We start from the raw sequence: 13,710 nt of genomic DNA, 5'->3' as shown, positions 1-13,710 counted from the left end.
CTGTCTCTGGCACTTCATCCATTATTGTGGGGGGGGAAAAAACAGTGTTGAAACCAAGACTGAAAGTGAGATTTATTAAAATAGATATTTGCATATTGACCAACACAACAGCGAGTTTTCACACAGCATTGATACCAAAAAGGGAAAATATCGCCTCTTTTATCTCCATGTGGATACAATCTTTGTCTGTTGTAATGGTGGGGAGTTTTCTTCTCACAGTCACTAGGCATAACAAAGACAGACAAAGTGCCTAATGACCATGAAAACATCTGACAGTTATCTGCATTGGGGTTTTTTGTTGTTGTTGTTTTTTCCATCTCCACACACACTAGATGATGTTAGAAGCTAAATCAGATGAAACACAGATTTCCCACCACATTCAAATAAAAAGAGGTGTTTCCCATATCATTTGGACATCATTCCTTTGGACAACATGGATCTAGTGGGAATCACTTACTACTACTACTAATAATAATAATAATAATAATAATGGATTGCATTTATATAGCGCTTTTCGGGGCCCTCAAAGCTCTTTACAATTCCACTATTCATTCACACACACTGGTGGAAGCAGCTGCAGTTGTAGCCACAGCTGCCCTGGGGGAAGACTGACAGAAGTGAGGTTGCCATATCGCGCCATCACCAGTAGGCGGCAGGTGAAGTGTCTTGCCCAAGGACACAACGACCGAGCCTGTCCGAGCCGGGGCTCGAACCGACAACCTTCCGGTTACAAACGAACTGCCAACTCTTTGAGCCACCATCGCCCCATAAATAAAAGAGATCACTAAACTCACATAGACACAAAACAGGCCTAAATACACACTTGAATATACTCATAACACTGCTGAGTGCACTCTTGGTGATGCGGTGTACCTGTAACCAGCTCTGAAAACTTTTACTTAAAAAGCCAAAGTTGGTCTGTGTGTTCACTTCTGTCTCACAGCCTACGAAAGAGGATTTGAAATGATCAGATTTACATCCTCCTTACAAATAGAGACATCGATTATGGTCCATTAGATTAAACCAAAGAACTAAAGAATAAACATCATTTAAGAAAACTCCAGAAGACTGGGCTATGGCTGGTCTCACTGAAGAACAACAACAGATTCAACTGCAGACTTTAACTTCTAACGGTTCTTTGCTGCTTTACCCCAATTTTCTCAAGATGCTTTTCCATCTGCTTTTTAAACAAGTTTTGTAATATCAGTTGGATATAAAAGACAGTTAATAAATATATATTAATAATACAACTACTACTAAACACTACTGTGTCCTAAAGAGGAAAAGATTTTTTTTTTAAAAAACTAAAAAATTAAAACATTTTTAGAGCATCGAAATTCATTTCAGAAAAAATCTTGATCTACATATCTATACTTGCAGCAGTTAAATTTAACATTCGGGATTATTCACTGTAGGCCCAGAAATCAGAGCTAGCTCATCAGATCCAAGGGTGACATCAGCTGACACTCTTTACAGGAGACTCCACCTGAACTCTGTGGAGCCTGATCTCAAGTTTTTTAAGTCTGACCCTGAAACCAGGAGAGGATCTTTCTGTCTCTGCAGATTCATTGTGATCCGGGGATTTCAGTTCTGCATGCTCACACTGATGTTTGCAAAGAGCAGATAATGAAGTGAATGTTTTTGCACATTGGTAACAGTGAAACGATTTATTTACAGCGTGGGATCGTTTGTGTTCAGAGTATGAACTGACATTCCTGAAGTTCTTGTCACACTGGTCACAGCTGAAGTTCCCTCTAATGTGTGTACGTTCATGAAGGTTACGACTATTTGAATGTGAGAAGCTTTTGTCACAGTGTCTGCACTTGTATGGTTTCTCTCCTGTGTGGATTCGTATATGCCCTTTAAGCTGACCTGCACTAGTAAAGGATGACCCACATTGGTCACAGAGGTGGTCTTTAACCCCACTGTGAATGAGTTCATGTTTTTTTAATGTACTTGGTGTGGGGAAGCCTTTCCCACATTCTTTGCAGTAGTTCATTTTGTCTCCAGTGTGTCTACGTTGATGTCTTGTTAGGCACTCTTGATGATTGAAAGTTTTTCCACAAAGTTCACAGCGAAACATTTTCCCACCACCACAGTGACGACAAGGTTGAGAACTGGATCCATCTGTGTCGCTCTGCTTCAAAACAAAGACACAGAGACAGTGTAAGTCAGTCCTTCAACATTTTTCTCCTGAACATCGCCTGATATAAGGAGCATCTCTGCCAAAGTCCAATTACATTTTACTGTTTACCTTGCAACATTCAGCTTACTGGGCTACAATTACAATAAGAGTATTGTGACTAGAAAAGCAGTTATTTAGTTGTTTTTTTTATGATCATGAAAGACAAAAATAATAACTGAAGTCTGATGAACCTCTCAGCATTACCTTTCCATCCATTAGAATTACTAACATGCTAACACAATTTAATGAGCAAAGTTGTTCCAAACAGGCAGACTAAAATAAAAACACAAAATAAGAAAATATAAATACATACCTCACAGTAACTGCACTTGTAGCGTTTCTCTCTGGTGTGAATCTGTTGGTGGACTCTCAAGTAACGTGGAGCTTTAAAGGTTTTATCACACAGGTCACATTTATAAAGTCTCTCCTCAGTGTGGCTAAACATGTGGTATTTTAAGTGTGTGGCTGTTTTAAAAGTTTTGCCACACTGATCACAGCAGTAAACATCATGTCCAGTGTGAATGCGCAGGTGTCTATTTAGGTAACTTTTAAGACTAAAGGTTTTACCACAAATGTCACAGCTATATGCCTTAATCCCAGAGTGGATAATTTGATGCTTCTTTAACTTGCTACGATAAGAAAAAGCCTTGTCACACTGATAACAGCTGTATGCTTTAACTCCACTGTGGATGACCTGGTGCCTTTTTAAGTGTCTAGGCTCAAAAAAAGACTTTCCACACAAGTCACAATTGTACGATTTAACTCCAATGTGGATGAACTGATGGGTTTTTAATTGTCCACGCTGAATAAAAGACTTTCCACACAAGTCACAACGGTACGGTTTAACTTGAGTGTGGGAAAGATGGTGTCTTTTTAAGCTTCCAGGCTCGCTAAAACACTTTCCACACAATTGACAGCTGTACGCTTTAACTCCACTGTGGATGAGTTGGTGTGTTTTTAAGTGTCCAGACTGATTAAAGGACTTTCCACACTGATCACAGCTGTATGGTTTAACTCCACTATGGATGAGTTGGTGTCTCTTTAATTGTCCAGGCTCAGTAAAAGACTTTTCACACTGATCACATCTGTATGGTTTAACTCCATTATGGATAAATTGGTGTCTCTTTAATTGTGCGGGACGGGTAAAAGACTTGTCACACTGATCACAGCTGTATGGTTTAACCCCACTGTGGGTAAGTTTGTGTGTTTTTAAGTGTCCAGGCTGGGTAAAATCCTTCCCACACTGATCACAGGTGTACAGTTTAACTCCAATGTGGATGAGTTGGTGGTTTTTTAAGCTTCGCGGCCGAGTGAAAGACTTTCCACAGAAGTCACAGCTGTAAGGTTTAATTGCACTGTGCATGAGCTGATGTCTTTTTAAGTGTCCAGCCGAGGTAAAAGACTTTCCACACAACCCACAGTTGTACAGTTTAACTCCACTGTGGATGAGTTGGTGTCTCTTCAGGTGTTCAGCCCGAGTAAAAGATTTTCCACACAAGTCACAGCTGTAAGGTTTAATTCCACTGTGGATGAGTTGGTGTCTTTTTAGGTGTTCAGCCTGGGTAAAATCCTTCCCACACTCATCACAGCTGTATTTTTTCTCTCCCTTTCTTCTGTGAGGTTTGTCGGCCTCCTGAGAGCGCTGACTTCTCGCTCCATGTTGGTCCTGCAGTGACAGAGATACAAACAGAGGCAGTGAGTGAAATGCAGTCGTGGAACAAACTGAAACTGACTCCATTAGTGGAATCAAAGAAAACAAAAGCACTGTGGGAAGGTGTGTTACCACCACCTTCTGGTGACAGTATCACATTACAATGATGTGCTACAATGAGAGTTGGAATGCAAATGACATTATTGAAGAAATATTGATCATGGGAAAAAATCTTTTACTTCATAAAAATTGTGAGTGTAACTGAATATATTTTTTTTTTCAATGTGTGCTGATAAAATATGATCTTTGTATTTTCTTGTAACTTCTGTGTGTGATATATTTGTCCAAGAGGGAGATTGGACGAATATATTATTTATTTATTTCCCATGAGTAAGTTTGATAATAATGATGGAGCTAATAGAAGCAGTAAACATAAAAAAAAAAAAAAAAAAAAAAAATAGCACTGTTTTCAAAGCACCCTTTTTCATCTGCGAGCAAATGAACCATCCCCAGAGTGCACCCAAATGCTTTTTGATGGAGCTGCAAAAGCTGGTGATAGCCTAGCATACTCAGCCGGATGGTGAACATCTACATGCTTGTGCAAGTTAATCATGTTTGAGTATGTAGAGAGTTGAAAATAGCTTTCTAGTAAAATCTGGTATCAGAAATAAACTGGGGAAAACAGCCCCAACCCCCCCCCCAAGGGTTTCTGTTGTGATTGTATTTTTGTACCAGTCATTTAAAATGCTATCCTACATCCAGCCGCTAGAGGGCGCATTACGCGCAGTGGTATCGAGTAGCGTTTTGGGGCACAGAGAGAGAATAAACCTTCCTGTTGTGAAACTGACATCAGCTCATCATGTGTGTCCCTTTTTCTATTCTTTATCACAGGTTAGTAAATGCATTTAAATGAATGTGTACTGCAGACCTTACAAACAGAGGATGTTGTTTATGTGGGTAATGAGCGCAACTTGCTAAAGAAATGGATTCGTTCTGAGTTGTGTCTGAATTGTGGGTTAAGGCTGCAGGCTAAGTGATGCTAATGCTAGCGGACTTGGCTAATGTGGGATACTGAGGCTGTACCCCAATTCAGGGTCTGCAGCCTTAAAGTACGCAGCCTCAACAATCCTCAAGGGCCGCGTACTCAAAGACCGCTAAGGCCGGAAGTGCGAGGCTTGTGAAATGGGACGGTCTAGCCTCCGTTGCGCTAATACTGTTGTTTGTCAATAAAGTTAAAAAAAAAAAGAAGCCTCTGTTGCACTGCCCAGGTTGCCTAGCAACCATGATACTAACCACTGGAAACGTGTCATACAGCTTTGTTTGACAGAAATGAAGGAGAAAATCTTTTGTTTATTTGTTTCTTTCTACATGAGCTTTGATCATTCTCTGTAAGATTAAGCTCAGCTACTGAACGGCGTATATTTTAAAGTAAAGGCTTTAAAACCAAGTTAGTACAAACGTCACTAATGTCACATAACTTTGCCGACATGTGGCCAACAGTAATGTTTAATGTTCTTTGTTATCAAAAATTTGCACATAAATAAGTGACATAATATTCAGTACTTAAAGTTCACTCTTCGGCCGCCCCTCATCCGCCGTTTTTTTCTGCAAATTTATCCACACCCATCGCCGCGCTATGCATTCTGGGATATGTTGGGCCACGAAGTCTACACTGCCACAGCCTTAAAATTCAGGGAAATGAAGGACGCATTTCGAGCAGCCTTTGAATTGGGACAGCCTTCGGCGCGCCGCTGTGACGTAATTGGCCTTGAAGTCCGTACTTTAAGGCTGCAGACCCTGAATTGGGAGACAGCCTGAGTGTGTGTGGGGAAGCTAATCTGACCTGTGAGAGACTTCTGGACTGTGAACTCTTAATGTATTATGCACTCTGATAAATGGGTTTTATACTATGTTTTACTCTTCTGGTTGATGTTGTGGTTACAAGAACAAGTTTGTGGTTTAATACAAAGACATTTATAGAGTGTTATAAGGAAACTGTTTGATCAATGCTGACTGCACAGTAGTAGTGAACGCTGTTAAAGGAGCACTGCACTCTATATAGTTGTAGGTCGTATAAGAACAGTAAATATGTTTGTTTTATGTCAAAGACATTATTTTCTTGTAAAGAGTAAAATAGCTATATTTAAAACAACAGAAGTTACATTGTCAGTACAGTGGAATTTCACATGAATAATTTAGTGCTGAACAAGAATTAAAATGTTTAAAAATGAGTTAATTTTATGATGTTTGTTAATGTAGTTAAAAATGAAGTACAGAGTACACTATTGTGTTTTGTTTATCTTTGTGAAATAAGTGTGGTTATTGTGATACATTGTGGATCTGACATATCAACATTTTGTTTATGTTTTGTCAAAGTTGTATTGAGAGATTTATACAGTCTCGAGCTCAGGGAGCTGTGGCCATGTATGGTAAACTGGACTGAAGCATAAGGCCATTTCTTTGCAGTTAGTGTGGTGATACCTGAAGCTGTTCTAAGCTGTTGTGAAGAATAAACCTTCCTGTTGTGAAACTGACATCAGCTCAAAGTGTGTCCCTTTTTCTATTCTTTATCACAGCACCACACGTTGTTGAACAGGAAACCAGTTGCCCCTCTGGTCATCATCTTAGGGAGGCAACAAGTACTTTGCTCAAACTATACATCTGTACAAGCAGCACACCACCTTGGTCACATTCTGTATGTATGGAGGCGCCCGGGATGGAAAAGATAAAGCTGCTTTTAACAACCAGCTGTGCACAGTTTCAATAACAGTAACCGAGATATTTTTCTCACCTCCTGTGTTGAAGTCATTGTTTCCTCTGTAGTGGCTGAGCTGAATCCAAATGGCTGAAACTGTTCCTCTGCTGCTCCACCAGACTCTTCTCCTCCTGTTACTCAGCTGGGACACAAAAGTATAGATATGTATTTTATCCCTGACAAGAAGAAGCAGAGCAAATAAACATTACTACACTCAGTGACAACACCTATGAAGCTTCAAGGTGAAACCCCAGAAGCAGCTACAAAAAGACAGTTATCAGTTGCCTAAAAGAAATTGAAAGGGGAAAAGCCACTAACCGCCCTGCATACAACCACCTTTACCCAGGGGATGCTACACCCTGTATATATGGACTTCCACAGATACACAAAGAGGGAGTCCCACTCAGACTCGCTGAAGGGCAAAGTTCAAATTAATGTTGTTTATACATCGCCAAATCGCAACAAAATGATTATATTAGATCAAATATGACAAAATGTGGATTTTACAGTAGCAACAATATTGTATCTCTACAGTTTAAATATTTAATAAGCTTTCTGCCAACACAGAAAATTTACTGTAACAACCAAATTTCCCCTTGTGGGACAATTAAAGGATTATTCCATTCTATTCTATTCTATATTTTTCTATTATTATTTTATTATGGATTAATTTTGTTTAATCAGCTACCATCTCTCCTATGGACTTTTTAATGTCTACAGTCCCAGATCAACACAGCCCTGTTCTCCATGACTATCAGCAGCAGGAGCAGCAGCAACACCCCAACAGCAACATTGTTCCCATCAGGTAAAACGTGGGCTACGTTAGCTTTTTATTGTCCCCACCTGATGACAGTGATATAGTATGATGTTACTCCAAATTAGATTCTTGATGAATGTGTGTTGTTGTTATTCAGCCTGGTTCTATGTGCCCCTTTTTAAACTCTGATCCATGTACGGCTCTGGTTAAAATGAAGTAAGGATGGCAGTCAAAACAGTGAAGCTTAGCTGAGCTAAACTGTGATGTCATCAAGTCGTTCAAATGATATAATGATTGTTATCCGGTTCTCAAGGAGGTCCGGAATCCTCAGTCAACTTGCGAAGTGCGGACTTGCGTACTTGAGTGTTCAGAAACGATCTAGACAGTAACACAGATGTGTAGCATCGCCAACTAGCGAGCAACAAGCCTCTTACACAGTGCGTATGCTAACAGCTAGCCTAGCCAACGACTTAACAACAGAAGCTACAGAGTGATGTTGTATAAAACTCCAAGATGTTATAGTGCGTGCCTTTTAATTGTGCCGACGTGGTATTTACCTTAGTTTAACGAGTCGTTAGGCGCAGTAAACACATCAGCAAATAATGCGCTATCAAGTAGTGATGGGACGTTCTGTATCGAGGCTTCAAAGCTTGTGTCGAGTAATGGAGGGGGCGTTTCCGCGATGCGCGGCTTGCTTCATTTATGGGAGGAGCTGAAAATGATGACGTCCGAAGCCTCGCTGCCCGGCTGTACCACGTGACTGGTTCAGGAAGTGGTTCGAATTTCGCCGCGAGATATGACAGCGATATAAACCCCTCAGACTTCAATCAAAATGTAGGTGTTTGATGGAGAGTTGCGGTTAGTGAGAGTTTGGAGACAGTTTGGAGGTTTATGAGAGTGAGGAGAGAAAGTCAGGAGAGAATGGAGCCAGCTAAGAAGAGGAGGATGTCCTCCCCTGTGTGGGAACATTTTGATCTTATTCCTCCCAACAAGGTATGTAAATTTCTACAGAAGATGTATTTTCATGATACTGATGGTGCAATACAATTTATGTTAAGCTGTCTGTACTTTTGTACAAGGTGAAGTGTTTGCTATGTGCCAGGGAGCTGGGATATAACAACAACACCTCATCCATGCTTAGGCACTACAGAGCTTTGCATGAGAATAAGGGGGACACCGATTGTGGAGCAAGACCAGGTGAGCCATCAAATGCCATGATGATATGGCATGCCGTAATGTTACTAAATAATATAACAATAGTATACAATGCAATAAGTTACGTGTGTGATATTTATATTTGTGCTTTGTCTTTGTCTTTCCTCAGAGAACAATCTCAAATAGATGAAGACCTGGTCAGCATGGTGATTGAGGACTCCCAGCTATTTAGCATTGTGGAGGACAAAGGATTCAAAAGATTTGTTAAATCATTAAATCCTAGCTATGTTCTCCCCACTAAAAAGGTCATAAAAGCAGTGAAAATTTAGTTTTTACTGAATAAAATATGAACAGGCAGGACTGAGGCCTCAGTGTGTAGCTGTCCATACCTCAACGTTACAAAAGCACAACTACTGTCCACACCCCAACCACACCTCACCTCACAGTAAATGATCGTTTCCATTTTAAGCATTTCCAAATAATCATTTCCCATACTGCCACTATAAATATACACAGTATACTGCATCACTACAATATACATGTTTTACACACTCCTTTTGTTGTTGACATTTACAGGCTGTGTGCAAAAGGCCACACTCTTCAAATTCATGCCAACTATTATTTTTTACGTCCAATTGGATGAAAAGCTTCAGTGCTTCATGAAGCTTCATCTGCCCATCACTACTATCAAGGGCACACACACAAGAGCATCTGCAGCCACTGAGGAGCGACCTCCACATAAACAGAAACACGTGACCTCCACAGTAACCGGAAACACGTAACTCATGCTGCTAATAAATACATTTGGTTCTAAGTGGGGGGTTTTTAACACTCTGTGTTTGTTAAAAAAAAAAAATCACCATTCCTTCAGATTGTTTGTGGCTAAAAGTGTCCATGTGTTGTTTTTGTTTCTTTGCTACTTTTTCTGCATAAAGGTTTTTTCATAAATATAAACTAGTCATTACTTACATTACTTACATTTTTAATCATTCAAACACCTTTTTCTAGTACAATGCACTTGTTTGAAGACAACCTAAAAACTCACCATTTCATATATCAGCAGTGCTACTGGAAAACAGTGGTCCCTCACGCGGTTCATCTTTCACTGATTTTTTTTCCTTTGGGTCGGTTTCCCTGGGGCTTTTCCCCTGTTGTGGTCTGTGTCTTATATTGAAAGAACTATTTACGCGTTACCATAGCGACCAGAGAGCATCAAGAAGCTGAGAGGAGGTTGTTACTCTCAATGTTGTTGGCACATTTCAGGAGGACGCTGCTAATAAAGTTACACAATTACACAGCCGAATTTGCGTTTATTATTATATTTACAAAATACCACAGTTTTCGTCTTTGTCTGTATCATTTTATTCTGTTGTATTTATCTGCAACACCTTAAAGGCCGGTCCGTAAAAATATTGTCTAACTGGTCCGTGGTGCAAAAAAGGTTGGGGACCGCTGCTGTACAGTACAGAATGCTTTTAGCTTGTCGAATTTATATAAATCTGCTGACAAAACGTTTTGCACGGTTTCATTTTATCATGGAATTATGTTTCTATGATGGGTTGAACTTTAGGAGTGTTTAAACAAAAGAGAAAAGTGTGAAAATGTTACAGTTAAATTTTTTACTTTAAGCATGGACATGGAAACAAGTGAACAACATTTTATAATAAGCTTAATTGGAATTCTGTACACTGAAAAAAAAGCAACAACACATAAAAACACAAACAAACAGCCAGTGACTTCATCTGTCCATTAAATGTCAAACATCACATTGACCCGTAGTCCCTGCTCGTCAGCACATTTAAAAAGAGCTCCATGTCCTCTGCAAACTGAAAAACAAAGAGGAAGAAGTCCCTCTACACAAAAACACTGCAGATGACAGGCCAGGCAAACATCTATTGATCTGTTTGAATGCCTCCTCATCATGTGAGCCTTGAAGGGTTTTTTTTTTTAAAAAAAGACTATTTTCATGGACTTTCCACAAGCCACAGTTTCATTCAGCACAGAGGGAGGAGCACGTGAATGTTCTACCGAAGATTCAGACAATGGTTTTGATGCTGGAGACAAGACATCGAGAGGGAGATGGGGCTCCACGGAGAGTTCAGTGGGGAGCAGTCCTGAATGCTGACATGACAATAATTGCCTTGCCATATCCCCACGCTGTATGACTGTCATGTTACAGACAGGGCAGTGAAAGTGCACCGGCATATCATTTTGTCTGTAAGAGAGAGAAAAACAACATGTAATTTAAATGTAGTTGTATAGAATGCAATCAGTTTATCTAACAATCAGATTGTACATATTAACAAAAACATCCAAGCCATCCTCAATAATGAAAGCAAAATGGTGTGGATCACAAGAGCTGTCAGGAAATGTGGTGAACAGGAAAAAAACATTTAATGAAAACACGCTTTTTTCTCTCACTGATGAATGAACTGAACTGTACAATGTGAAAAGCAACTTTAAAGTCAACAAAGAGACTGCAGAAGTGCTGAAAAGAAGTGCATATTTATAACTTTAACTATGAGGTATATTTAATACCAACATACCTTTGAAAGGCAAAGCATTTTTAACAGAATGGAATAGAGAATATTAGTATTTATAAATATGTAAACCCCTTTGTGACGACCTTTACAATGTTGATGCAGATGGAATGAGAGACATGAATAAAGTGCAATATGCAGTAAATGTTACAAATAGTGAAAAGCAGTGAAGTGAATTTGTTCATAACAAGCAAAAATCAAATACGTTTGAAACTGACCACTAAATGCTAACCAGAGGTGTCAAAAGTGCACATTCCTTACTAAAGTTTAGATAGGGTTGGAGCTATTTGTTCTTTATTATTATTATTATTATTTTGAAATTAGTTAAAGTTTGTTGTTAGTTTACTTAAATTTTGGGGTTTATTTACAAGTTTATTTGTCAGTTAAAATTTTGTTTCAATGTTTTGTTTGTTTGGTGTTACCTTGTTAAATTAGTCAGTAAAAGCTGTAGGGCCATTTTGTTTCTATAAATAAAGAGACTGGTATAGGACCAGCATGCACTGGGGTGGGCCTATTGGTTTTTTACCAGAGCAGGAGAAGCAGCAGGAAGTAACAAAAAATGGATCTTGTTATTGCTTGCCAAACTGGATAAATAAACCACAAAAACGCAACTTTCAAGTTTGGACAATGGACTTCTTTTGCCTGCGTACGAAATATTATCTCAGTGCAGCAGTGGCTTGTGAACTTTTAATTGTGGGATGTTTGGTTGGTCAAACAAAAGGAATTGCCACTACAACCTCGGGGGTATGACCGTTGTTGTAACGCTAACAAAGTGCCAACGTAATCAGTGTAAGCAAACTAGATGATTCCTAGAATTATATAATTATTAACGGTGAATTTATACATGGAAGACTCTGTACCAACCTTTACGATCCACTTGCAAGGTTAAGGATCCATGCAGAAACGAGACAAGAACGTATTTCTGCCTACTATGGAGGTCACGTGTTTCCGGTTACTGTGGAGGTCCCAATATGGTGCTCCCCAGTTGCTGCAGCCAGACCCTTCTCTGAGAAGGAGCAAATCCAGTCACTACTGTTGCTACCCGATTCATACTGGAAACCCGATCGGTACCCCGCATGCGCAAATCTTACGTCACTTCCTCTCTTTGCCAGCATTGCGACATTCTATGGTCGTGTCCAAATTCATGGGCTGCATCCTCCTGAGGACCCGGCCTTCGCGGTCTACGTGGGCCGGGTCCTCAGAAGGTCGGGTAGGCCGGAAGTAAACGGCCGTGAAATTGGACGGTCTAGCCTTCTAATTAGCGTCACCGCTGTCTCGGTGGAGTTTAATAAACTCAGCCGTCTGCTCCTTGCTATCTAAAATATTACAGGACACTGGAGGAAACTCTCGACCGTCTCATACTTCTGTTTAATCAGTTTTCTGTTTGACGTTTAGTCAGCTGTGTGAAAACCAAGGAGGAACCCACCCGGGGGATTAATAAAGTTTTATTTTATCTAATCTAATCTAATAACTTTAATCTCAGCAAAACCGATTTACTCACGAACAAACAAAACACTGAAAAAAGCCCAACAATAACATTTTTAGGTTGTCTAAGTGACTTATATATTACGTTTAACCCGAGCAGCGAAACTCCGCGGTGATCTGAAAATGATGTGCCGGGAGTTGTGCTGTTCTCGGCTGCATCAGTAACCCTCGAGCTCCCGGCGAGCTATCGAGCTGGTGGGTAACAGACGTCTCTGAAAACGTCGAAGCACTTTTGCAAATATGCGATATCTTGACAAACCGAGCTGATATTTGATGTTTACAAAACTACTTTCTCGCCTGAAAATATGTTAAAAGTTTATTTTCTGACCCAGAAAGATTAGTAGGAGTAATTTTAAAACTTAGTAGCGGCCGCCATTGTTGGAAACTGGAGTTTGGCTGGGCCGCGCTATGAATTCTGGGATATGGTAGGCCACGAAGGACACACCCGACTCATCCTTCAAATTTGGGGAAAAGGAGGACGCATTTGTCGGCTGCATTCGAAGGAGTCTACGAATTTGGACAGCCTTCGGCGCGTCGCTGTGATGTAATCGGTCTACAAATGCGGCCTCAGGAGGATGCAGCCCATGAATTTGGACATGACCAATATATTTGAATTACACGGTTAGTGCCCAGTTAGCTCCTTGCATCTCTCAACAGCTCTGCCTCCTTTTCGACTACCGGGACATTTAAACAATGGATAATCCGTATCTGCAACAAATTTTTGCTTTTCTCCTCAACAGAGAGCGTCCCCCAATTGAACAACAGCACCGTAAAATAAGAAGAATGGCGCCTAATTACAGAGTTAATAATACAGACTTTGTAATATGTCACGTGAAGATTCATCAGCCAGATGAAGTGTTTACTGACAATTGACAGTGATAGCGGACATCACCATCACTATTCCAATCAATCCTCCACACACTCGACTCTCACTAAATCAAATTTAACACACGTTTGTAATCACGCTAATTCAGTTTACAATAGGGTTCATTCGCTCAGTCAGCAGGTGGCAGTATCCTCGTACACTGGGGAGTAAACTGCCATTAAACCAACAGAAGAAGAAGAAAACCCCTGCACATGCGTGGTACAGATCGGGTAGACCCGATTTGTACGGTCCGACAGTGAGGATCGGGGAGTCCTGATCCGTAACTATCTTTTTATCTTTCGTTTTGTCTACATTGT

The 13,710-nt window shown here is 40.2% G+C and overlaps 2 protein-coding genes and 1 long non-coding RNA gene across 7 annotated transcripts in view; 1 reads left to right on the top strand and 2 right to left on the bottom strand.

Moving 5' to 3' along the window:
• Window positions 1-55: 55 nt before the first annotated feature.
• LOC113028849 (uncharacterized) overlaps window positions 56-13,710 on the bottom strand; it is a 147,052-nt gene continuing 133,397 nt past the window's right edge. Inside the window, exon 5 of the transcript XR_013911552.1 lies at window positions 56-1,502. The gene's annotated coding sequence lies outside the window, so the exon portion shown is untranslated. The remainder of the gene's footprint in view (window positions 1,503-13,710) is intronic.
• The window catches only part of LOC113029611 (uncharacterized), a 34,061-nt gene continuing 20,406 nt past the window's right edge, over window positions 56-13,710 (bottom strand). For 2 of the 5 annotated variants that reach the window (XM_080306779.1, XM_026180583.2), the window contains 2 exons: window positions 2,499-3,851; window positions 56-2,140 (listed from right to left, as the gene is read on the bottom strand). In XM_080306779.1, the coding sequence (XP_080162905.1) occupies window positions 1,457-2,140; window positions 2,499-3,851 (2,037 nt within the window). In that variant the 3' untranslated portion in view covers window positions 56-1,456. Of the gene's footprint in view, window positions 2,141-2,498; window positions 3,852-6,627; window positions 6,768-7,905; window positions 8,042-13,710 lie in introns of those variants that run through there. The other 3 variants (XM_080306778.1, XM_080306777.1, XM_080306780.1) reach the window with 3 other exon arrangements.
• LOC145431190 (uncharacterized) lies at window positions 7,534-8,863 on the top strand. The gene is made up of 3 exons (XR_013911562.1): window positions 7,534-8,341; window positions 8,428-8,545; window positions 8,673-8,863. It is a non-coding gene; the product is annotated as an uncharacterized LOC145431190 (long non-coding RNA).

This window comes from Astatotilapia calliptera, chromosome 9 (genome assembly GCF_964374335.1).
Source record: "Astatotilapia calliptera chromosome 9, fAstCal68.1, whole genome shotgun sequence".
NCBI lineage: Eukaryota > Metazoa > Chordata > Actinopteri > Cichliformes > Cichlidae > Astatotilapia > Astatotilapia calliptera.
This window is presented reverse-complemented; position numbering and strand designations above follow the sequence as displayed.